Here is a 26,162-nt window from a genome sequence, read left to right on the forward strand (position 1 = left end):
CACTATTAAACTTATTAAAAATATTTGTTGATTCTGCCATTGATAACTGAGCTTATGTGTTGGTTTATGTTATTACACCTGTGTGAACTGATCAATGTAATTTTTTTTATCATAACATATTTTGCCACAAACGTTCAACCACAGAAAATAAATGATATTCTATAGGTTTACATACAGTTGTGCCAGTCCACGCAGTATTAGCCTACCTTCCAAAGAAAATTTGGCTTGACAAACCTCAAATATTCTAAAAGAATTCTGATAATGACTGCCAAAAATGAGGGTGAACACAGCAAGCCACAAAGTCACTATGTGTAATATGTGGGAGTAGAACATGAAACAAATAGACTCTGGGTTTAATTTCCATTTTTATTCAATTCGGTTTCATACATTTTTCTTGCAAAACTTTAGTTTATTACATCAAATATTGAACACTGTAAGGAATCAAAAAACAAGCACAAAAAATAATTCAGTTTACTTATTTACTTATAAGTTTGAGAACAGTAAATTGCTGCAATGGCACATCAAACAATGATATGGCATTTAGGCCATATAATTAGAATGACATATTATGAACCAGTTGATCAATGAGTAAGTATAACTATACTGCATGGTCAGACATCACTCAAACAGCCTCCTGAAGAAGCGCTTCTTGGCGGGTGTCATCTTCGGCATCATTGGGCCCTTTCTGTGCTGGGGTTTCATGGGGCTCCTCTTCAGGGACAGCACCTGGCGTGGCGGGGTCATCTCCTGGCGGGGCAGGCCCCGTGGTCCAGGCAGAAGTACTTGCCGTTTCCCTGAGAGAGCCTCACCAGCAGGCCCTCAGTCAGCTCCATACACTGGGCATGGACCCAGTGGCCTCCCTCCCCTTTGGAGCAGTAGATCATGGCTGGCCGCAGCAGCTCTGTGGAGTAGTAGGGCTCCCAAGTGTTGGGGTCCACCTGGCAGCCCAGGCAACATTTGACCCAATAGCCTGTCTGGGACTCATCCTCTTCATCCTCTTCATTGTACGTATCCCCCTCTCCCTCGCTGCTGTCCTCCAGCTCATGGGGCTCGCGGCCGAAGTACAGCTCCTCAGAGTCCTCCAGAGGGGCGGAGTCCTCAAAGTCTGTGGACTCCTGGCTGCAGCCCTGGTTCCCGTCTTCACCCTCTCCTTCCCCCTCCTTTTGGAAACACACCTGGTAGAAGTAATGTGCTTCGGGCGGGGCTGGCCTGCCCTCAGAGGGGACCCCAATCAGAGCGCTCCCTCCACCCAAGCTGCCTCCGAACCAGGTGTGGCTGTGGCTGATTTCCCCTGTCCACTGAGGGGCCTCTCTGGGCTCGATGCTGATCCCAGAGTCATCCAGCACCACACTGCTGCACTCCATCCTCTTTTGGGTCTCTGACTGATACCCACCCAGGATAATGTACTCATGGGAGGGCCCCACACGGGTGGCAATAGCACTGGAGATGGACAGGCCGGTGTCCAGGTGCTCACAGGTGAGCAGAGGGCTGCCCTGCAGGAGCTCCACACGCAGGCAGAACACACGAGGAGGACGAGAGTCAGACGACAGAGTGTGGCCACCAAGGAAGTAGACATAGTCGTCTCTTGCCAAAGCTAGGTGGAAGGACTGGCCGTCAGTGAGCTCAGGTAAGGTGTGGGCAGAGCAGCAGCCAAATTCTAAGTCGATGATGAACACCTGAGGAGGGCAGTCCACAACGCTGTTCCAGTTCTCTGTGCTCCGCTCCCCGGCCGGCATGTAGGATCTGCCCCCAAACACAACGCAGGCCCGCTTGCCCAGGCTGTGCACCATGCTAAGTGTGTGACCGTATCGGGGCCCAGGCTGCTCTCCCACCAACTCTCTCTCCTGACAGCGCAGGGTCACTTTGCGGTTGCAGCCACGGCTGTCCAGGGTCAGCAGGTAGAGGCTGGAGGAGATCTCGTTGTTTGGGGTTCGGCCTCCATGGATGAGGTAGCCCTCTGGGTGTCCATCATGGGGCTCAAGGCGGGTCACGGCGGGACAACGCAGAGGGGGAAGATAGCAGGAGTCATTTGAGAAGGAGATGGGTCGCAGTTTGAGCTCCCCATGCTTTAGGCGTACCCCGAAGATCCCAGTAGGACAGGAGCGCCTGGGCCAGCCTTTCTGGCCAAACAGAAATATGTCACCGTCCAGCTGTAACAGGGAGCAGCCAGGCTGCAGGAGGCTGCCACAGTTCACTGCAGTCAGTGGTTGCAGAGACATGCTACTGCAGGTGGCTGTGGGAAAACAACACAAAATTGTCTCAGTCAGCTGCTGCTCTTTCTAATTATATGGTCTGATTATCAGTGACAGAACCGTGTGTCTTAAAAGGAAAAGGCCATTTTACTATGTTTGAACAAGTAGGATAATTTGTTTTTTTTCAGTCCAATGTATTAATTGTTGTTTATTTAGGAACTATTTATTCTAAATTCGTTTATGACCTGCAGAAAATACTGTCCGATACATTTCCTATTAGTGTGTAGTTTTTAATCGCTTTCTTTTCGTGCAATTAAATAGCCAAAAGACTCATTTCCCAACATTCATTGCTCAACGCAAATCCAAGCGAAGGTAACGTAAATCGACGCTCTGTTGTCAACCTTTTACTCGTGTTATAACTAACAATGTTTCCTAAACACGGGTTAGCTAGCGATGTTGGTGAACAATGAACATAATACTATGATACAAGTGTCAGCTTCGATTGTAATAGCATATGTGGTAGCCTGCTGTGGTCATGTTTGGCTGGCTAAGATTAGTTGGAAGTTAGCTAGCCTAAATTAGCCTCGGCAATAATAATCTATGATGTGATGTGCAGAGATATAGCTAAAGATGTTTAAATGAGAAACTGTGATTTTTGATATAACAGTACATAAATAACGCAAACAATCTAGCTAGCATTATGCTACATTTAATCACGTTAGTTAGTAAGGTCCCATTGCGATGTCCTGCTCAATTAGACAGTAATAACGGCTATGCTAAGTTACTTATCTAACGTATGCAAGTTACTTATCTAACGTATGCTGTCTTTATGCTAAAGATATCATTTAGGACATAAAATAGCTCGCTAACTTTTCTACAAACCTTACTATATATAAAATATATATCTAGCTAGCTATATGATTATAACTCCAATGTGACAATGAATGTATCTAGCTAGCTAGCTAGCTAGCTATAGATCATGTCTAGACATTCTTGTCACATTGGAGTTATAATCATAGCTAACGTTACTACGATCATTGTCAAATCTCCCATTGAAAGCAGAATTTCAGCATTGCTTACCTCCTGCTCAAGTAGCTAACGTTACTGTTTGAACGTCTCGAAGAACAGTGTTGTGGAATGGTGTAATAAGTTAGGCTAGTCTTTGTGTATCTTTAGCACTAAGCTGTGTAGACAGACAGTGGTTGACAGAGTTTGTGAAGCTCGATTAACTCAGATGAGTTACAGATCTTGAGGGTAACTGTCTGTGACTGCTGCTGACAGGCAGGTGTGCTCTCTACACTGCAATAAGACTGAGCTGGTAATACAATCACTGTTAAGTAATCATAGGTTGTGCACAGTAGAGTTTGTTTCTCTGCAAAGAACAATGTTTTTGTGCTTTAGTTTTGTCATTGCTCTTGTGATTGAACCTTGAAGAACCAAAGGTAGCTTACAGTTGTTACTGCTACAGTTTGAAGGCAGTCTGTTTGCAATTAATGGAAATGCCAGCCCTTTATATAGTTGCAAATGTAGTGCACCAATACTTCCAGCCCCTCTCTTCAGCTCATCCTCCCTGTTCCATCGCATTCCTCTCCTGTGGACTCCTCACAGTGACAGTGTAAAAGCTGGCTTTGTTACTCTGAGTACAGCCACGTTATTGTTGTCAGATTGCTTTTACATCTAAGGGAAGGTGGCCATTAGGTCCCTGTCTCTCTCCCTGTGTGTGTGTGTGTCATTACAGCTGTGGAACATTCAGAGGGCCTCATTGTATGTATCCCATTTTTTAGCTGGAGAGCCATCATTATCCCCTCTGTGAACAGTTTGGCATTTTCCACACTACAGCTAAGTGGCATGTGTGTAGTGCCATGTGCAGTCAGTGGGACTGTGATTCATGTCCTCACACGGTACACTGAACCTGATGCATGACTTACATTATACTGTGTTAAAGAAGAGAAAGGGAATAGAATAGCACAGCTTTATTTCCTTTTAATTTCTAGTTCTACTCAAGCTTGAATTCCTTTTCCATTATGCCTAACCACTTCTTGTGTAGTCTACGGGAGGAGAGAGAGGAACACACATACACACACACACAAACACACAGTGAGCTGGAAGCAGCTGTCTGACAACCATTAGCATAATGTTTTTGTGTTTTTGGAGGGGCTGTGAGAAGGCTCAGGGAGCGTACAAAACAAATGCTGCAACCACAATTGCCTGGAAGAACGTTAGAACTCAAAAACAAACAAGCAGCAGAGCACCTGTGTCTCTTTGAGTTGTTGCTTAGAGGGGGGTACCTCCAGCACCAGAAACAGGAACTAAAGCTCCATTCCTAACAGCTGAATAGGTACTGTGGGCATGTTTTTTCTATGAGTTAAGATAATACACCTCCAAATTATCACTGAATAACAAACCAGCTCAGGCAGTCAGTTCCTTAAGGTACCTACACAGTGGTCTGCTTTATGTTGCAGCTGGGTTGTTGCAGTTGTGTGTGTGTGGCAGGCTCAGCAGTGAGCCATGGAGATGGATCCCAGGCCATGCAGGGATTTGCAGAGTATAATTGATAGAACAGTCATTAGAAAGTGCTGTAGCACCTGTTTCTGTCCCCGCTATAATGTTTCAATACCTGACAAGTCCTTCCCTGCAAGATTCCGGTTTTGATTAATGGGCGCAGTGACAGTTGTGATGTTTTGACGATCATACTTGCTGCAGTGTTTATCACTGTTTAATGCGATGCTTAATTGTTCCCCCTGTAGTGATTGGGTTGAGCAGAGTGTCGGCAGCAGGGTAATTACACCTGGGCCTAGCTAATTTTTATTTCATTTATTTAACCTTTTATTTAACTTGGCAAGTCAGTTAAGAACATTCTTATTTACAATGACGGCCTACCCCGGCCAAACCCTAACCCGGATGACGCTGGGCCAATTGTGCGCCACGCCCTATGGGACTTCCAATCACGGCTGGTTGTGATACAGCCTGGAATCAAAATAGGGTCTGTAGGGATGCCTCTATCACTGAGATGCAGTGCCTTAGACCGCGTGGTGCACAATATGGCCGCTGTGCTACTGATTTTAACATCTCTCTCCCTCCCCCATTTTCCTATCTCCCCCAGGTGAGCTGTACCAAGGGGTTGCCAGTGTACCAGGCCGGCCAGTTTTGGGTGGCAGGATGCCTGGGGTGGAGAGTGGCTCAGGTGGTCTGGCTGATGATGAGGTGGTCCTGGAGACCCTGAAGTGTTTCTGCAGCTCATCAGAACAGACCTACGACCAGTTCCTGTCCTCCTTCACACACCTGACTCCAGGTCAGGCTCCTTCACACAATGACTGACTCCAGGTCCGTCTCACAGGCAGTTCACACACCTAATTTGTTTCCATAAGGATTTTTTTGCAATTCAATTGGAAACTAAATTGCCCCAAGCCTGGTCTCAAAGGCCCTCGGGTTGTGACTTCATTACATGTAGAGCTGATACCTTACAGGCATGTATTAAATTGGTACAAAGACAGATGTATTTTCTCTTCTGATCTCCCTCTCACAGGGAGTGCTGGGAGTGGACACACGACTCGGCCCTCCAGACCCAGTCATCTCTCTAGGGAGATGGAGAGATCAGGGGAGTTGAGGAGGAATGGAGAAGAGGATGCAGCAGAAGAGAGGAGAGGACAGCAGAGTGTCTGTGTCCCGCCTGCTGATCAGGAGGAGGTCAGTGACACCTAGATCTGTCTGTCTTTCCTACAGGCTTGACTGACTCAAGGCTTACACCGTAAACTCACCCCACCAGGCTTCAATCCCTCCTCTCTTTCACCTGTCTCAGCCCTTTACTCTCTCTTGTTCTCTTGCTCTTTCTTGTTCTTTTTCTCTTTTCTCTTTCTCTCATTCTCTCTCTCTTTGCAAACCTGCCGCCCTACATTATGACAATACTAACAAGCCTTCTGGAGGACTTTGTAGGGGTGTGGGGCATCGGGGGAGCTTGGTTCTGTGTTTTAATGATGTAACTATTGGGCCAATAAAGGTATTTTTAAAATAAAATACCATTCTCTCTCTCTTTTTCTCTCTGTCGGTCTCCCTTGGTTTATTTCTGTTCCCTCCATCTATTTCAGTGTTATCCCATTTTCCTAAACCAAATTGTTTCAGGAGCAGGAAGGTTTACTTCAGATGTGTACATTGGAGCATGAACAGTGCTTAGGACCTCAGGCTATGCCAGCTATTGATTTAACCATGATTCTGATTAAAGGTTCTCTCTGCTGTAATCAATACTACACATCAGCAAGTTACACACTGAAACTGAAAGTCTGGGATAGGATCCTATATTTGGTTTCCAATTAATCTCACTGGGGATTATTTGGAAGAGTTGAGTGAGCACAAGATCCTACAGCATCTGTAGGACTCTTAGAGGCACTCAGCTGTCCAAACACATTCGTACATGTAACAACTGGAGCCATAGATCAACAGGAGTAGTGGCCACGACCCCACAGAGCTCTTAGTGTCTGATGAGGTCATAATGACAGTCAAACTGCTGCTTGAGCAAAAATGCAGTGGTCATATACAGCATGAGTATCTGGCAGTGAGTATCTCTTTGTGACTGTGGTTTGGTTGCAAGTGGAGCTAGGTGCTGGAGTGATTGTGGGCAGCTGTGGAAATGGAGACTGTCGTCCACCAGGCATAACTCTCAAGGTTGATATTGTGGACTAAAGTAATGTTGTTGTAATATCCCAATTCCATACTGTATATTAAATATGGGAATATTTATGTTAGTGCATATTTTTTGAAAAACTGCTTGCAATTTGTTAAGTATTTATTTGTCACTGACATCGGTCAGGGTCACACACATTGATTCATGATGATCACATATTATAAACTGCGATATACTTTGTCTCTATCAATCAAAATACAGATTTATAACTTGTTTACTACAGTAATATACACAACATGAAAAGTAATAATCACTTTCTCTTGTTTTCTGATTTGAGAATTGTTGATTGAGGAGTAACTCTCCATTGTTCTCTGTGTATAGCTGGATAACTACCTGGATGTTGGGGACTTCAGTGAGGAGGAAGGAGATGTAACTGCTGACCCAGGTACAGCATCTTGTTCTCTCACTCATAACTCTCCTGTTTCCAGAACTGATTTTAGATTAGTGCATTGTACAAGATGGAAAATAACTTTCTTGGCACTGTATAATGGCATTCTTGTTTCTTCTAAAGTAATTTAAGAGTGTGCATGGATCATCATTAACATTAATTTATCCTAATCTTCACTGATTACAGTAGAATTAGAAAGTTATCGCCTTGCCATGCAGTATTGATATGAGCCTTTGAGTCCACAATGCTATTTCACGGAGAATGGTTCCATTAATCGAAGCTTCTTTGACAGTAAATTACAGCGCTCCAGAGTTCTTACATTATTTCCTCAAAGAAAGGAAAATCTCAGTGAAAAGTAGAATATATTCTTAATAATCCATGTAAAGAAGGAAACATGAAGAAATTTGCCAGTAAGCCTTAGAAGACATTTAAGAGTTCACCTTCTAATAGGATTTAGTTAATGTCATGTGCATACATGACCATCTATTACGTATTTTCAATACATGCAAATTGTGGCCCCGGCCCTGTAATTAGTGTTAAGGGCAATGGCTCTCTGCTCTGTGGTGTATTGCTCTCTCTGTCCTCATTTAGCAGTGAGAGATACATAGACCGCGTGCAAACTACATCTCCATACACAGAGGTACAGGGCCCTAACGCCAACCCTGATGCTGAGCCTAACAGTAACAACCAGACACCTCCACAACATGTTGTGTGTGTATGTGTGAGCTGCCCAGTGTGTGAGCTGCCTAGAGACACAAGCCGACCAGACGAGCGAAATCACTTCTATGCTCGCTTCGAGGCAAGCAACACTGAGGCATGCATGAGAGCATCAGCTCTTCCGGACGACTGTGTGATCACGCTCTCCGTAGTCGACGTGAGTAAGACCTTTAAACAGGTCAATGTACACAAGGCTGCGGTGCCAGACGGATTACCAGGACGTGTGCTCCAGGCATGTGCTGACCAACTGGCAGGTGTCTTCACTGACATTTTCAACATGTCCCTGATTGAGTCTGTAAACACCAAAATGTTTCAAGCAGACTACCATAGTCCCTGTGCCCAAGAAACACAAAGGCAACCTGCCTAAATGACTACAGACCCATAGTACTCACGACCGTTGCCATGAAGTGCTTTGAAAGGTTGGTCATGGCTCACATCTACACCATTTTCCCAGAAACCCTAGACCCACTCCAATTTGCATACCGCCCAAACAGATCCACAGATGATGCAATCTCTATTGCACTCCACACTGCCCTTTCCCACCTGGACAAAATAAACACTTATGTGAGAATGCTATTCATTTCTACAGCTCAGTGATCAACACCATAGTACCCTCAAAGCTCATCACTAAGCTAAGGATCCTGGGACTAAACACCTCCCTCTGCAACTGGATCCTGGACTTCCTGACGGGCCGCCCCCAGGTGGTGAGGGTAGGTAGCAACACATCTGCCACGCTGATCCTCAACACTGGAGCTCCCCAGGGGTGCATGCTCAGTCCCCTCCAGTACTTCCTGTTCACCTACGACTGCATGGCCAGGCACGACTCCAACACCATCATTAAGTTTGCAGACGACACAACAGTGGTAGGCCTGATCAACGACGAGACAGCCTATAGGAAGGAGGTTAGAGACCTGGCCGGGTGGTGCCAGAATAACAACCTATCCCTCAACGTTACCAAGACTAAGGAGATGATTGTGGACTACAGGAAAAGGAGGACCCATTCTCATTGGCGGGGCTGTAGTGGAGCAGGTTGAGAGCTTCAAGTTCCTTGGTGTCCACGACACCAACAAACTAGAATGGTGCAATCACACCAAGACATTTGTGAAGAGGGCGGCACGACAAAGCCTACATCACTGGGGCTAAGCTGCCTGCCATCCAGGACCTCTACACCAGGTGGTGTCAGAGGAAGGCCCTAAAAATTGTCAAAGACCCCAGCCACCCCAGTCATGGAATGTTCTCTCTACTACCGCATGGCAAGCGGTACTGGAGTGCCAAGTCTAGGACAAAAAGGCTTCTCAACAGTTTTTACCCCCAAGCCATAAGACTCCTGAACAGGTAATCAAATGGCTACCCGGACTATTTGCATTGTGTTCCCCCCCCAACCACCCCCCCCAACCCCTCTTTTTACGCTGCCTCTACTCTCTGTTTATCATACATGCATAGTCACTTTAACTATACATTCAAGTACATAGTACCTCAATTGGGCCGACCAACAAGTGCTCCCGCACATTGGCTAACCAGGCTACCTGCATTGTGTCCCACCCGCCAACCCCTCTTTTCCGGTACTGCTACTCTCTGTTCATCATATATGCATAGTCACTTTAACCACATCTACATGTGCATACTACCTTAATCAGCCTGACTAACCGGTGTCTGTATGTAGCCTCGCTACTTTTATAGCCTCACTACTGTACAGTAAATAGCTGTTCTTTTTACTGTTGTTTTATTTCTTTACCTACCTATTGTTCACCTAATACCTTTTTTAAACTATTGGCTAGAGCCTGTAAGTAAGCATTTCACTGTAAGGTTGTATTCGGCGCATGTGACAAATAAACTTTGATTTGATTTGTGAGGGTGTTTACAATGGGGTTGCAGCCAGGCCTGGTGTGTGTCCTTCCTAACTTGATGGGGAAAGGGGATTGGTAATGAGGAGAGGGTTGACTAAGTAAGTATCAGTGTTTTGTGCCAAACAGTGTTAAAATCACTGGGAGGGTGTCATTGTCACCCTGGCTGCTAGTCCAAGGTGCTGATGCCCACAAACGTCTGACAGTGAACTCCCACCTTGATTAGCATGTACAGTATAGTTATCAATGTGCTGGGCGTAAAAGCAGGTGGAGAGGAGGAGGGGAGTGCTGGGGAAGGTGGTTCTGCTGCGTCTTTCTGACACTGAGTACATCGTAATTGCCTCTACGACAGGATCGATGACCACTCAGCGTCTGAATGAATCTGACTGTCAGGGGTGATGGCTGCTGTGATGGGTTTGAGAAAAGTATATGTAAGGTTTTGTTTAGTGTATTAGGATTCCCATTAGCTACTGCACATGCAGAAGCTACTCTTCCTGGGGTCCACATAAAACGTAATAATGCATGACAAAGTACAGAACAGTTATATACAAGAACATAAGATATTACATAAAATAAGTTATACATTTTGTTTATTGGGTACACCCATCTAGTACTGAGTCGTATCCCCCTTTGTACTTGTATTTATTATGGATCCCCATAGCAGCGACTCTTCCTGGGGTCCAGCAAAATTAAGGCAGTTTGTACAATTTTCAAAACATTACAATACATTCACAGATTTCACAACACACTGTGTGCCCTCAGGACCCTACTCCAACACTACCACATATCTACAGTACTAAATCCATGTGTATGTATAGTACGTATGTTATCGTGTGTGTGTGTATGCATGTGTCTGTGCCAATGTTTGTGTTGCTTCACAGTCCCCGCTGTTCCATAAGGTGTTTTTTTAATATGTTTTTTGAATGTAATTTTACTGCTTGCGTCAGTTACATGATGTGGAATAGAGTTCCATGTAGTCATGGCTCCATGTAGTACTGTGTGCCTCCCATAGTCTGTTCTGGACTTGGGGATTGTGAAGAGACCTCTTGTGGCATGTCTTGTGGGGTATGCATGGGTGTCTGAGCTGTGTGCCAGTAGTTTAGACAGAGTGGTGCATTCAACATGTCAATACCTCTCACAAATAAAAGTAGTGATGAAGTCAATCTCTCCTCCACTTTCAACCAGGAGAGATTGACATTCATATTAGCTCTCTGTGTACATCCAAGGGCTAGCCGTGCTGCCTTGTTCTGAGCCAATTGCAATTTTCCTAAGTCCTTTTTTTGGCACCTGACCACACGACTGAATAGTAGTCAAGGTGCAACAAAACTAGGGCCTGTAGGACCTGCCTTGTTGATAGTGTTGTTAAGAAGGCAGAGCATCACTTTATTATAGACAAGACTTCTCCCCAGCTTAACTACGACTGCATCAATATGTTTTGACCATGATAGTTTACAATCTAGGGATACTCCAAGCAGTTTAGTCATTTCAACTTGATCAATTTCCAACTTGCTCAATTTCATTTGCCTCTGGAACAACCTGAATTCTTCGGGGTGTGGATTCTACAAGGTACGGCGTTCAAACGTTGCTCAATTGGTATCAAGGGACCTAGCGTGTGCCAGGAAAACAATCCCCACGCCATTTATGTATTTATTTTTATTTAACGAGACAAGTCCGTTAAGAACATATTCTTATTTACAATGACGGTCTTCCCGGCCAAACCTGGACGATGCTGGGCCAATTGTGCGCCTCCCTATGGGACTCCCAATCACAGCCGTATATGATACAGCCTGGATTCGAACCAGGGACCGTAGTGAAGCCTCTTGCACTGATATGCAGTGCCTTAGACCGCTGTGCCACTCGGTAGGTATGTATGTCTGTTTGAAGTGTATGCAAATAGATTATACAAGTGGTTAGGCATTTTCAACATACAAATGTTTCTTAAAAAGACTAGAAGAGAAGACTCAATTTCTCCTCAACCATGAAAGGCTATCATGCATGCTGTTGATGTTGGTTCTGTGTGCAGTTAAGGGCAAGCAGTTAAGGGCAAGGCATGCTGCTTTGTTTTGAGCCAGCTGCAGTTTTGCTCGGTCTTTCTTTGCTGCACTTGACCATATTATCGCACAGCAATCAAGATGGGACAAGATCAGAGCATGAACAACCAGTACAGTTGATCTTTGTGTCAAAAACGCTGGCAACAATTGTATTATGCTTTTTTGCCAACTTTTACCGACACCGGCCATATTCAACGGTTTTGTACACTTTAGCTTAAAACACGTAGCTAGCTAGCTATGTAAACAATGAACCTAGCTAGGTAAACAATGTGTAAGATCACACACGCCATGTAACGTTAACTAACGAGCCAGAAGGCTAATGTTTAGCTAGTTAAACAACAATAAACATAGTGCCAAATCATTTAGTTTACTACCCTGCATGAATCTGCTGGGAGCTAACCAACCAGGTTCAATGTTAGCTAGCTAACATTAGGCTCTAACTAGCAAAGCAAACGGTTCTGGGAGACGAATAATAACGTCATACACGTAACGTTTGCTAGGGAGCCAGCCAGCTAACATTATCTAGCTAGCTAACAGTACACTTTAGCTTGAAATAAAACCACTTTCTGTCAAACGTGTAATATCTGTAAATGTAGCTTACTAGACTATCTTACATCATGGACGAGTCTCCCTGTCACGGATGCCATGCCACGGTTGCCCTTAGTTTGAAGATGTAATCCGGAGAAAGGTTTTTTCTTCATCTCCTTAGCTATCATACTCTAATACTACTGATTTCAAAACTCGATCCTCCAGACAGTGGAGAGCAACACTTATGCAGCTCCACTACACGATACATAAAAAAAACGCGTTAGACAGGATTAGCAACACAGACTGACCAACTGAAATAGACAGAAGCCTTCCAAATGGCAGACCAATCCGAACCCCTCTCTCGGCATGTCCAGCCCACTCATTATCTCAGCCAAATGGCTACTGGGTTGCTCACTTTTTCTGTGGCTTAACCAACAAGGCTCGTAATTTAACAATTTTATTCATATTTTTCAGATGGCATGCAAGTTTGTTATTTGTTATGCTCCAGAAGGCATTTCTGCCCAAAAAATGCATTTTTATAAAAAAAAACATTCAAATGGCCCTCCTGTGAAGTCGTGACTTGTGACATACGCCTAGTTTCCTGAAACTGGTCACATTTAAGACCCGTTTATTTTTGATTACCCATTCTGACACTGACTAAAGGTGTCTCCAAGACGTAACAAATCACTGTAGCTGTGTCCTCCAGGTGATTTTTGTCTTTAAGTAAAACATCCTTAGAGAGTACTTGTTTACCTATATGTCTTTTACATGCACACTAGTAATTCAATATTAAACTGATAATGTCAGTAGCCCGAGTGTAAAAATAGTAATGTAAACCTTACTCTGTTTATCGTAATCGGTGAAAGGTCAAAATCAAAGTAAGCATACACCGATTAAAACACCTGGTTTTCTGAGAAATCTTTCTAATTATTAGGACATGTAAACCGCTTAATCGGTGTTCCAGAGGTGTGCATGTGGCAGCACTGATAGCACAAGCCTTCCTCTTATGCGTGAGTGAAGAGAGTTCGCAAAAACTAAAAGTATGCATCGTAGAAAAAGTTTTCATAAACAAACTTTATATGTCCAAACTCAGAATCAAATAGGCTTCGCAAATATAACATGGTCACTGTGGTAGAACGTTTATTTTGATTGCCGATTTTCTGCATCAAAAGTTGCATCAGGTAGCCTGATTTCAGATCTGCCCATGTAAACAGAATTATTAGGGAAATTGTTCTTCTTGCAAAGCATCTAAATGTTTTAAACAAATGTATATTAATCTGACTCGTATTATTGTGTGCATGTAACCGTGCTCAATGTGTGACTTTCTCATCTGCACATAATACACAAGGTGGTGTCCCTTCACCAACTCATTTTTTGTCTTGCTTCCTCATCCTCCCCTCTCGTCTCCCTCCACCTCCCCTCCCCTGCTCCGTCCTCCCATCCCAGTGTGACTTTCACAGTGAGAGTAATTAGCTGTTTAATTAGGATCAACACCGGCCCTGTGGCTGCCAAGCCAAGCCAAGGAGAAGTGTCAATATTTAATGGTCTCTGCTCCTCTCTAATTGATTTAAATTCCCTTTTATGAACGCATGGAGACACATAATTGTATACCTACCCTCTCTTTGACAGTTGTCTAGGCCTGTCCTTTTCAGTTTGATCGCTCTCCATCGCCCTGATGTTTTGGTCAGGGTCCTATTATCAGGAGCGTGTTTTGGGTCCTGCTATTTGAGGCTCCTCTATATATCTCTCTCTCTCTCTCTCATCTCTGTGTTCTCTGGATGTGGGTTACATTAGCTGGCTGGCAGAGATGATTACAGCCGATCAAGGCCTTTTTAATTCAGATTAAATCTCCTCCGCCCCATTGATGTCTTTCATATGCCTGCCAGCCAGCCAGCCAACCATCCCTCACCTGTTGTCTGTGACCCTTTCTCTCATGCTGTTGTTGAGTCGCCCTGCTGCATGCTGCAGAATCTGTATTCTGGAGAAACTGTCAGAGGAAATATGGGTTTGTAGTGTGGCTTTGCATTTTGATAGAGATTCGTTTCACTGCAGAGTTACAGCAGGCTTAGTGTCCTGTTTGGATTAGTGTTGTCACGATACCAGAATTTTGGTTGTGAGCTGAGTGTCTGCGGGTTTTCGCTCCACCCTTGTACTTGATGGATGAATTATGGTCACAAATTAGTAAGGAACTCCCCTCACCTGGGTCTTAACCTGCTGACACTTGGCCCTCCGTGGAATGGGTTTGACACCCCTGCTCTATACCATCACCATACACAATACCAAAATTATTCCAGAACGATACTACACCAAAAAGGAAGGCATATTAATTAGCCAAAAACACAGAATGGCACTTGATCCAGACAGATAAACTCAGCAACTGCTCTGTTCAATTGTTGGGCATTTTATGTGTTCATTACATTTTAATTGTTTTATGTCAACATTTTTCAGAGACAGCTGTGCACGCATTAAAGAATCAACTTTACAATCAATTTGACTTTGGTAAAATCAATCTAACTACATAACAACGTAATGGTAATCATTTATTTGAATGGTAAATCTATTGATAAACTGGGTAGCCTATGCCTATCCACAATACAGGTGAATCCATATTCAATAGGAGTGTGTGCATGCATTGAGTTATTGAGCTTGTTTTGGCTTATTTAATGAGGCTACAGTTGACAAACAACCTGTATCCCTTTCATTTAGGATTTATTTTATTGTACTGACCAACAACATTTGCATAGCTTATTTTATAAAAATGTGCGCTGTGTCTTTAACCAGTAATGACGTCATTCATGAGGCAAGAGGGGTGCGGCATGTCAGAGCACAGTCAGTTCGCTGAGACAATAGAGTTTATTTTCTGGATTCAGGTTCACTCAAACATAATTTTAAACTTTATTTTACTATTGACAGTTACTACTGATTTTGGGATTGTATATCGAATCGTTCTCATTAAATATTTGTCATCTGATGGATTTGTTTCAGTCTCTGAATTGTATAATTAAGCAATAGGGCCCGAGGGGGTGTGGTATATGGCCAACTTAATTAGATCAGTAAATACCTGTGGTATACGCTCTGATATACCACGGCTGTCGGCCAATCAGCATTCGGGGTTCGAACCACCCAATTTAATGGAACTTTTCGCTGCCAGCTCCTGATATCAGGGCATAAAAACTCAAGTCTGTGCACTGAATTAGCCTAGTGTGCATATGCGCCCAGCTATATCCTGTCCCACTCTTGTTTTCAACTATGCTAGTTTCATCCTCATTGCTAAACTTCCTAAATACTGCACCCTCAACATCAAAACGTTGTTGCTAGTTATAAAATCATGTAACTAAGAAATTCAATGGAAATAAAAATATTTATTGTTTTGTTGAATTATCATGACTGATTCGAGCTGTTGTGTCGTAAGACAATGGTGGCAAAGGATATCATTGCTACTTAATGCAGATCCAAGTTCAGTTTTGAAATTCACTGGTGTCATTGAGGTAGGGTTAGCTGGACATTTCTGACTGGTCTTGGAATTGTCAATGGGCAGCCTCTCCCCGCTTGGCTCGATGGTATATTTAGTGATTTTGCCAACACAGCCAGATACAGTATGTATACCGTTTTGTACCCTTAACATTTTTTTATACTATTTGTTAATTTAATTGGACTTTATTAGTATAATGAGTAATCCAGGAATGTCACGATTTAATTTACTCGAGAAAATAGCAACTCTACAGAGCACCAATGCCAACAATGAATGACTAAATTGGTCCACAGGGCTCCTCCTCCTCAACACTCTATAGATCATCTTTGGGGTAGACAGGAGTAAGTGAATTAATAAAGTTTTTGGTGGCAAACAGCTTTGAAATCAGCATATGTTGCCCTCTGGTTTGCATATTATCACAAACAAAGTACTAGGGTAGTGAATGAATGTCAGCTTCAGCTGTCATTTAGCAAGGAAAGTTACCGGTAGCTTACAGAGCTGGAAGCTATCTTCTTCCATTGTAAAGTGTTTTAGCCTGTATGGACATTCTTTTGTGAACAGTAATCAACAGTTTCAACATTTCTACATGACGTGTTGCATTATTCAAGTGTGTCATGAGTAAGTGGAGCAGGCACAGTGCGTGCTATAATAAGGGGTCGGCTGTGCAGATAGACAAGCGTGATTCGTGAGACACATTTCACAGATGTACCAAACCGTTTTTCATGTTCTAGTATCCAAAAAGAACCTTATTTTTGATATACCGTGCGACACTAGTCGGATGTGTCTGACAGGAGGAGCAGAAAGACATATACTCCTGGGGCGTGTTCAGTTGAGTGAAAATCTTTTGAAATGGAGTGAAGCATGTAGTTGCTAAATTAAAGGAAAACTCCACTCAAAAACAACTATTCTTTTTGTTAATCCAGTGTTGATACAGTCCCAAAATGGTTTGTCTCTTGCTCAAAAAATGTATTATATGATGAAAAACACATCATCATGATGTGTCAAGTGAAACTTTGGTTCTTGAATGTCCAATATCTTGAAAACCTGACTGCTGACATGCAAACCATTTTGGGACTGTATCCAGACTGCATCGGTACCGCTTGCCGTGCGGTAGCAGAGAGAACAGTCTATGACTTGGGTGGCTGGAGTCTTTGGCAATTTTTAGGGCCTTTCACTTATACCGCCTGGTACAGAGGTCCTAGATGGCAGGGAGCTTGGCCTCACTTATGTACTGGGCCATACGCACTACCCTCTGTAGCACCTTGCAGTCATATGCCAAACAGTTGCCATACCAAGCGGTGATGCAGCCAGTCAAGATGCTCTCGATGGTGCAGCTGTTGAACCTTTTGAGGATCTGAGGGCCCATGCCAAATCTGTTCAGCCTTTGAGGGGGAAGAGGTATTGTCGTCCAGTCTTCATGACTGTGTTGGTGTGTGTGGACCATGATAATTCCCTAGTGATATGAACACCGATGAACTTAACGCTCTCGACCTGCTCCACGACAACCCTGCCGATGTGGATGGGGGTTTACTCGGCCCTCCGTTTCCAGTAGTCCACGATCAGCTCTGTTTTGCTGACGTTGAGGAAGAGGTTGTTGTCCTGGCACCACACTGCCAGGTCTCTGTAGGCTGTTTCATTGTTGTCCATGAACAGGCCTACCACCACCACCTTGTCGTGGGCAAACAAAATGAGGGTGCTGGAGTTGTGCGCGGCCACACAGTCGTGGGTGAACAGGAGGGGACTAAGCAGGTACCCCCGAGGGGCCGCCATGTTGAGGGTCAGTGTGGAGGATGTGTTGTTGCCTACCCTCACCACTTGGGGGCAGCGCATCAGGAAGTCCAGGTTCCAGTTGCAGAGGAAGGTGTTTAATCTCAGGGTCCTTAGCTTAGTGATGAGATTGGAGGGCACTGTTGAATGCTGAGCTGTAGTCAATGAATAGCATTCTCACATAGGTGTTCCTTTTGTCCAGATGGGACAGTGTGGAATGCAATCGAGATTGCGTCATCTTTTGGGGCAGTATGTGAATTGGAGTGGGTGCATGTTGTCTGGGATGATGGTGTTGATATGAGCCATCACCAGCCTTTCAAAGCATTTCATGGTTACAGATGCAAATGCCACGAGGCGTCATTTAGACAAGTTAACTTGGCGTTTTGTGCATTTTGTGCGTGATCACACAGTCGTCCGAAACAGCTGGTGCTCTCATGCATGGTTCAGTGTTGCTAGCCTCGAAGCGAGCATAGAAGGTATTTAGTTCGTCTGGTAGGCTTGCGTCACTGGACAGCTCGCGGCTGGATTTTGCAGGAGTTGTATTAGGTTACAGTGTGTAGTGCCCACTGTGGTTAGAACTTGAGGAGGTAAAATCATTACTCATAAAATTATAATTTCTATACACGATTTCCTAGTGATACAATTCAATTGTGGTGATGAGCAGCACTTTCTAACCTACTGGAGTCTGATTTTAATTGAACAAAGAGTCACTTCTCATTTTATGTAATTTGATTGTCACACTTCTGAATTGTGTTTGATGATGGCACAGAACAAAGCCAATGTGATAATCATTTGCATAATGATGTACTTACTCTGATCTTCTGGAAATAATACAATGGCTTAGATCTTCAGGAGCTATTGAATCCCAATTAACTAAAATTATCTAACTTTTCAAGGAGTGCCACTTGAAAAGGCCGGCTTCTCTGAGTGAAAACTTAATGGTCAGTTCAGTCTCACTATGTGAATCCTATTCAAGCCACACTCCGTGAACTGTGCATACCATCAAAGAGGGGTCTTAATCCTGTGTGATGTTCTCTCTTTCTTTTTCAAGTTACTGAGGAAGGACAGCTAGATCCTGTGTGTCTTCTCTCCTCTTTTCTCAGATGGTGGGGTTCGGGTTCTACCAGGGGAGGTGGAGGAGGAACTCTCTGCCTACCTGCCCTCCTTCTGTCACCTGACCCAGCTGGACCTGACCTCCACAGGCAGGAGGACGGGGACACGAGGACAGCAGCAGGACACGCCACCACAGGGACAGGTACAATAAAGGACATTTACTAATCTATGGCATAAAGACACTAAGATGAAGATAACATTTACCCACCCCAGGAACAGCTTAGTTGACTCCGCAATTAGTTGACCAGGAAAATGGAACTTGCAGCTGGTATATTTTGTTTGAGAGTTATGTTAATCATTCATAAGTGTTGTTATTTAAGCCAGTCTTTCTGTGCTAAAGTCATGCGAGAGGGGTCTGTCTATATACAGTATAGGTAACTTAATTCATGTCATTGACTTTTCACAGAGTGACAGTGAAGAGGTTTTGCCTTTCAACCTGGATGAGAACTTTGACTACGACAATGTTGTGCTGTCTAGCAAACATCTCCTACCACAGTCCAACACTGGTGTATGACCTCTGCAGGGACCACTGTCTGGGAGAGCCTTGTGTCATACCACATCAAATTACCCAACTTACCATTTAACTGGAATAATAAACCACTCCTGAAAACAGCATCCTTCCTGTCATTCCTGCTACTAAGTGTAATATTAGAACAGAGCAACACCAAAACGGTGTTTTATTTTAAAGGAACACAACAGCAGCACAGACTTCATGTACTGTAAATAGCGCTAAGCTAATGGCACAGCTTATCTGAATTCTCTCCTCTAGATCAGGAATAATCACACTGTTTTGGGCTGTGAGACTGGTCACTGACTGGTCACTGATGAATGACGACACACAGGAACATAGAGGCTTGGCCCACCAGGCATCACACAGCAGAAAAGCTGTGTATTTGTGTTTGTGTGTAAGAGGTAATTTGTGTGTATGTGTGTGTGTGCGTGCTCGTACCCCACTGGGTAAACACCCTGTACTGTAATTAATTCCCTGTAGCTACAGCCTGTGTCTCACTGTGCCTTTGCATTGGAACAAAGAGCTCTGGGAGGTGCACTGAGCAGGCTATATAACCTGAAAGCACATTCCAAATAGTTCCCTCTAACTAATGCTATGTTGTTGTGTCAGTGGTTCGTTTGTGATTTGACATCTAAAGTATTTGTGTGTGTAAGAGAGAGCGTTAGTGTGTGTGCGTGCAAGAGAGTGACAGCCGTTGACGAGTTCGTACTGCAGAAAAGCTAAATACATCTTCCAGTGTCGACTGTTGGTTTACTTTAAAACATTAAGAAGAATGTGTGCAACGCGACGCGTGTAGCCTACTCAGTCTGAACGCAATGCATATTTAATGGATGTTCCTGTCACCTCACATTTAATTGGTGGGTGGCAGGGTTGGAACAAGCCTAAAGAGGACAAGACCTTTTCACAGTTACGTGTTAAAAGTTAAAGAGCAGACACATTTGAAAAGCTAGCATTCAATGGAACACGGTTCCTTGTGTTGTATGGGCGAGCTGGCATTTACAGTGCCTTCAGAAAGTATTCACACCCCTTTACTTTTTCCACATTTTGTTGTGTTACATCCTGAATTTAAAATGGTTTAAATTTTGATTATTTTTTTTGTCACTGGCCTATACACAATGCCCCATAATGTCAAAGTGGAATTATTCTTTCCCTGAAATGTTTACATAATAATTAAAAATGAAAAGCTGAAATGTCTTATGTCAATAAGTATTCAACCCCTTTGCTATGGCAAGCCTAAATAAGTTCAGGAGTAGAAAATGTCTTAATAAATTGCATGGACTCACTCTGTGTGCGATAATAGTGTTTAACGTGATTTTTGAATGACTACCTCATCTCTGTGCCCCATACATACAATTATCTGTAAGGTCCCTCAAGTCGAGCAGTGAATTTCAAACACAGGTTCAGCCACAAATACTCTCTTCTCTGTGAAAGCTGATACTATGTGGTAGTTCTATAGGCGTATGCATCCTTGACTAGTAATATATTATTATTGTTTAATCAAGTCCAAAGAGGGGCACCTATTGGTAGCTGGGTAGTTATAAAAAGCAGACATTGAATATCCCTTTTGAGCATGGTGAAGTTATTAATTACACTTTAGATGGTGGATCAATACACCCAGTTGCCGGAGAGGAAGGAAACCGCTCAGGTATTTCACCATAAGGCCAATGGCGACTTTAACACTGTTACAGTTTAATGGCTGTGATAGGAGTAAACTGAGGATGGATCAACAACATTGTAGTTACTCCACAATACTAACCTAATTGACAGAGTGAAAATAACAGGACTTGGGAGTTTTGGAGAAACAGGATGGAGCTAAGCACAGGCAAAATCTTACAGGAAAACCTGTTTCAGTCTGCTTTCCACCAGACACTTTCAGCAGGACAAACACAAAGCCAAAGCCATCTACACTGGAGTTGCTTATCAAGAAGCCATTGAATGTTCCTGCATGGTCAAGTTGCAGTTTTGATTTAAATCTACTTGATAATTTATGGCAAAATCTGAAAATGGTTGTCCAACAATGATCAAAAAACAATTTCAAATAAAATAAAATCAAAGTGTATTTGTCACGTGCGCCGAATACAACCTTACAGTGAAATGCTTACTTACAGGCTCTAACCAATAGTGCAAAGAAAGGTGTTAGGTGAACAATAGCTAAGTAAAGAAATAAAGCAACAGCAAAAAGACAGGCTATATACAGTAGCGAGGCTATAAAAGTAGCGAGGCTACATACAGACACTGGTTAGTCAGACTGATTGAGGTAGTATGTACATGTAGATATGGTTAAAGTGACTATGCATATATGATGAACAGAGAGTAGCAGTAGCGTAAAAGAGGGGTTGGCGGGTGGTGGGTGGCCGGACACAATGCAGATAGCCCAGTTAGCCAGTGTGCGGGAGCACTGGTTGGTCGGCCAAATTGACAGATTTGACAGAGCTTGAAGAATTTTGAAAAGAATAATGGGCAAATGTTGCACAATCCAGGTGTGGAAAGCTCTTAGACTTACCCAGAAAGACTCACATCTATAAAGGCTGCCAAAGGTGCTCCTACAAAGTATTGACCCAGAGGTGTGAATACTTATGTTGAGGAGATTTCTGTATTTCATTTTCAATAAATGTGCACAAAAAACTACATATTCACTTTGTCATTATGGGGAGAGAAAATGGATGAGAAAAAAAATCTATTTATAATAAATTTACATTTCAGGCTATAACAACAAAATGTGGAATAAGTCAAGGAGTATGAATACTTTCTGAAAGCACAGTATGTACTACGTATGATGCTCCAATGTATTTCTCTCTTCTCTGTGAAAGCTGATACTATGTGGTAGTTCTATAGGTGTATGCATCCTTGACTGTAGTAATATATTGTTATTGTTTACTGAAGTCCATACCATATTGTGTTTATGTAGTATTGCTTACAGTATCATAGAAAATATAATCAAGGAAAGCAGAGGATGAGTATTTAATTTTGCATTGGGAACTTAGTCTCAGCTCGTATCCCTTAGCTGACTGAATTGAAATTCGACTGTGTACGGTTAAACATCTCATGCTACTCCCGTGCCTTAGCAGATGGAACAGGCTCCCCTCCCCAGGTGCTCCTGTTGTCTGTGGTACTGTGTGTGTGTGTGTTATGGGGGCCGTGACCACAGCCCTTCGGTTGGTGCTACCCCACCAAAAGCCCGGGATGGGGAGAGAGATAAGGGGGGCAACCCCCCTCCTCGCCCCCGCAGGCAGCCTCCCACAGCTGCAGCGTTAGTGGGCCACCAACGGCAGGTAACCCCCAGGTGAGGAGAGAGGAGAACACAGGAGAGCATTGCAGAGAAGAAATGGTAGGGACTAGTATCACAACTCTTCCAGCTTGGTACATTACTGTGAGACCTGGGTTCAAATACTATTTTAAATAATTTAAAATGCTTTTAGCTGCGGTTAATTGAGCCTGCCTGGCGCAATGGAACCAAAAGAGTAGTTGCAAACCCCACTAATCTAGCACTCCAGGCAAGCTAAAGCAAAAGCTTAAAGTATTGGAAAGACTTAAAATAGTATTTAAACCCAGGTCTGTTACCCTATGACCAAGTAGCAGTGGCAGCTACTCTGTGTGTGGAATGGTTAATTGGTATGTTGGTGTGTGTTTTCTACTAACTTAGTACACGATTGAAATGCAGAGCAGACATTAAATCAGAAATGCAGCCTTCCCTTCACATTATTAGCTCTCAGCATTAGACCAATCCTACATCATTAGCTTTTGTCCTGGGTCAGTTCTACTTTCTTACAAGAGTGGCAGCATTCATTACCAAGCTTCATTATGATTTAATAAACATTTCTTTAGTCCCGTTTATTTATTAATGTGATAATTTTAATGATTCCCAAGATAGTGTGTGTGATTTAATTAGATGACAGAGACACTTATCACCCCGGAGGGAATTATTTCCTTTTCAAGAATGATCTTTGGAAGTAGATGCCAGATGATAATTTAAAAACACCATACTGGGTTGTAGACTAAAGACGGAAAGAGTCTGAGACAGAGAGAAACCCAGCCAGGGATCATTGAATATTCATATAATTTGTACTGTACATGCTGAGGAAGTTTTCTCCTGGCCCATTTAAAATGGAAGTAACAAAACACCCTGATATATATATATATTAATATTTTATTATTTTGCCCTTGCCTAATATGTCTAAAGCATGTTTCTTTTCATTATAATAATTTAGGCTGGTTTAGCTTAGTGTTGGGGGTAAAGAAGGAGGGAGGGAGGGAAAGAAGGAAGGAAGGAGGGAGGGAGGGTGTTTCTCTCTTCCTGAGGGTGTCACTGTTGCCCCATGTGTGGCACCTCAATGATGGTGTGTACCAGGTCGAACACAGGGCTCTAACTACACTGATCAGCTCCACACTGGTGAGTCAGGGCACTGCCTGTCGGCACTGGAGACACACAGACAAGTGTGCGCACATACAGGTAGAGACTTCGTTACATGGGTTGAATGTTGATCATCATGGCAACAATCAGGCTTCACCCAATTAACCAATCTGCATAAAAATGTTAATACAGGTTTGATGAGAACAAAACACAGAGGATGTGATTCTGCAATGTGAGGGTCATGCACTCTCCACTTTAGCAATTATTTACACAAGACGCCGTCCAAGAAACAACTTCTATTTTCTAGGAACGGCATTGTTTCACTAATGGCTTCCTTCCTTCCTTCTGGTCCTTGCTCCACTGCTCTGTGATGGATTCCACAGGGGAGCTGGAGATTAATGGACTCATGTGGCTCTGATTTATGCTCACATCCCTTTGCTCACGTTCACATTTAAATGAACATGAGTTAACAGTATCTCTGTGTTATTTGATTCCATTCTCCTCAGCTCTCTTCCCTCTACACATCTTTATATGGCTGTGGCCAGAGAGGGAAAGCTGTTGATTGACGCAGGTATGAAATGATGGTTCAATAAAAATATATGATAATAAAGCATCATGCCAGAGGGGGAGAGGGAGGAGATGAGAGAGAGAGAGAGAGAGAGGGGGGAATAGAAAAGAGAGATGGAGAGAGGACTGTTGATCTCTGGAGCATTATTTATGTATTCCCCTCCATGCCCTGTGACAGGCAAGGCAGACAGTCACCTTGCCAGAGCCCAGGGTGGCAGCACCAATCCTGGCTAGTCTGGGCCACCAGAGAGGCCCTGCTCTGGATGACGCTAGATTTTGTGGTGGGATCAGTGGGATTGAGAAGGACAAACAGGCAGTGCTGTAGGCATCAAGCCTGCAGAGGAAAAGTCCCAATTCGGCTCCACTCCTTAGCTGTGCTCCTTCCTCTCCTGAGTACTGATGGAGATCAGGGAGGGTCTTCGTGTTGCTGCTTGATGGAAAGCTGAGGTTCCGGATACTACATAGTAAATGTTAATGGCTTTCTATAGAATGTTTTCCTATTCTAATAAAATAAAATGTTACTTGTCACATGCGCCGAATACAACAAGTGTAGACCTTACAGTGAAATGCTTACTTACAAGCCCTTAACCAACAATGCATTTTTAAGAAAAAAGTAAGAGATAAGAATAACAAATGATTATTAAAGAGCAGCAGTAAATAACAAAGCGGGGCAATATACAGGGGGTACCGGTACAGAGTCAATGTGCGGGGGCACCGGTGCCGAGGAAATGTAAGTAATTTGTACATGTACAGTTGAAGTCGGAAGTTTACATACACTTAGGTTGGAGTCATTAAAAATAGTTTTTCAACCACTCCACAAATTTCTTGTTAACAAGCTATAGTTTTGGCAAGTCGGTTAGGACATCTACTTTGTGCATGACACAAGTAATTTTTCCAACAATTGTTTACAGACAGATTATTTCACTTGTAATTCACTCTATCGCAATTCCAGTGGGTCAGAAGTTACCCTACACTAAGTTGACTGTGCCTTTAATAAACAGCTTGGACAATTCCAGAAAATTATGTCATGGCTTTAGAAGTGCGAAAAGTGCAAATCAATCCCAGAACAACAGCAAAATACCCTGTGAAGATGCTGGAGGAAACAGGTACAAAAGTATCTAAATCCACAGTAAAATGAGTCCTATATCGACATAACCTGAAAGGCCGCTCAGCAAGGAAGAAGCCACTGCTCCAAAACCGCCATAAAAAAGCCAGACTATGGTTTGCAACTGCACATGGGGACAAAGATCAATCTTTTTGGAGAAATGTCCTCTGGTCTGATGAAACAAAAATAGAACTGTTTGACCATAATGACCATTGATATGTTTGGAGGAAAAAGGGGGAGGCTTGCAAGCTGAAGAACACCATCCCAACCGTGAAGCACAGGGGTGGCAGCATCATGTTGTGGGGGTGCTTTGCTGCAGGAGAGACTGGTGCTCTTCATCCACCTCTGGCCTGCTCGCCTCCCTACCACTGAGGAAGTACAGTTCCCGCTCAGCCCAGTCAAAACTGTTTGCTGCTCTGGCCCCCCAATGGTGGAACAAACTCCCTCACGACGCCAGGACAGCAGAGTCAATCACCACCTTCCGGAGACACCTGAAACCCCACCTCTTCAAGGAATACCTAGGATAGGATAAGTAATCCTTCTCACCCCCCCCCCTTAAATGATTTAGATGCACTATTGTAAGTGGCTGTTCCACTGGATGTCAGAAGGTGAATTCACCAATTTGTAAGTCGCTCTGGATAAGAGCGTCTGCTAAATGACTTAAATGTAAATGTAAATAGATGGCATCATGAGATAGGAAAATTCCGTGAATATATTGAAGCAACATCTCAAGACATCAGTCAGGAAGTTAAAGCTTGGTCACAAATGGGTCTTCCAAATGGACAATGACCCCAATTATACTTCCAAAATTGTTGAAAAATGGCCTAAGGACAACAAAGTCAAGGTATTGGAGTGGCCATCACAAAGCCTTGACCTCA

General features: G+C 43.4%; 2 protein-coding genes across 3 annotated transcripts; one reads left to right on the forward strand and one right to left on the reverse strand.

Annotated features, from left to right (window-relative positions):
• Positions 1 to 424: 424 nt before the first annotated feature.
• On the reverse strand, positions 425 to 3,630 carry rag2 (recombination activating gene 2). The gene is given in 3 exon segments (XM_064929723.1): positions 425 to 764; positions 767 to 2,233; positions 3,273 to 3,630. Coding segments are annotated over 2 exon segments (1,599 nt in total). The 5' UTR covers positions 2,220 to 2,233; positions 3,273 to 3,630; the 3' UTR covers positions 425 to 618.
• On the forward strand, positions 2,522 to 19,363 carry iftap (intraflagellar transport associated protein). 2 transcript variants are annotated; one of them, XM_064929724.1, is made up of 6 exons: positions 2,522 to 2,564; positions 5,296 to 5,484; positions 5,719 to 5,879; positions 7,192 to 7,255; positions 18,741 to 18,892; positions 19,157 to 19,363. In XM_064929724.1, the coding sequence occupies exons 2-6, from the start codon at positions 5,352 to 5,354 to the stop codon at positions 19,262 to 19,264; spliced, it is 618 nt and encodes a 205-aa protein (XP_064785796.1). In that variant the 5' UTR covers positions 2,522 to 2,564; positions 5,296 to 5,351; the 3' UTR covers positions 19,265 to 19,363. The 2 variants fall into 2 exon arrangements, with proteins under 2 accessions (XP_064785796.1, XP_064785797.1); XM_064929725.1 differs by lacking the exon at positions 2,522 to 2,564 and adding an exon at positions 3,633 to 4,530.
• The last annotated feature ends 6,799 nt before the right edge of the window (positions 19,364 to 26,162 follow it).

This window comes from Oncorhynchus masou, chromosome 22, assembly GCF_036934945.1.
Source record: "Oncorhynchus masou masou isolate Uvic2021 chromosome 22, UVic_Omas_1.1, whole genome shotgun sequence".
In the NCBI taxonomy this organism is placed as follows: domain Eukaryota; kingdom Metazoa; phylum Chordata; class Actinopteri; order Salmoniformes; family Salmonidae; genus Oncorhynchus; species Oncorhynchus masou.

What these genes read in the sequence shown, in the direction of transcription:
- iftap (XM_064929724.1), top strand. Translation starts at nt 5,352, where the DNA reads ATGCCTGGGGTGGAGAGTGGCTCAGGTGGTCTGGCTGATGATGAGGTG. An exon ending in CTTCACACACCTGACTCCAG is followed by an intron (nt 5,485 to 5,718) that starts GTCAGGCTCCTT and finishes TCCCTCTCACAG; the next exon opens with GGAGTGCTGGGAGTGGACAC. An exon ending in CGCCTGCTGATCAGGAGGAG is followed by an intron (nt 5,880 to 7,191) that starts GTCAGTGACACC and finishes CTCTGTGTATAG; the next exon opens with CTGGATAACTACCTGGATGT.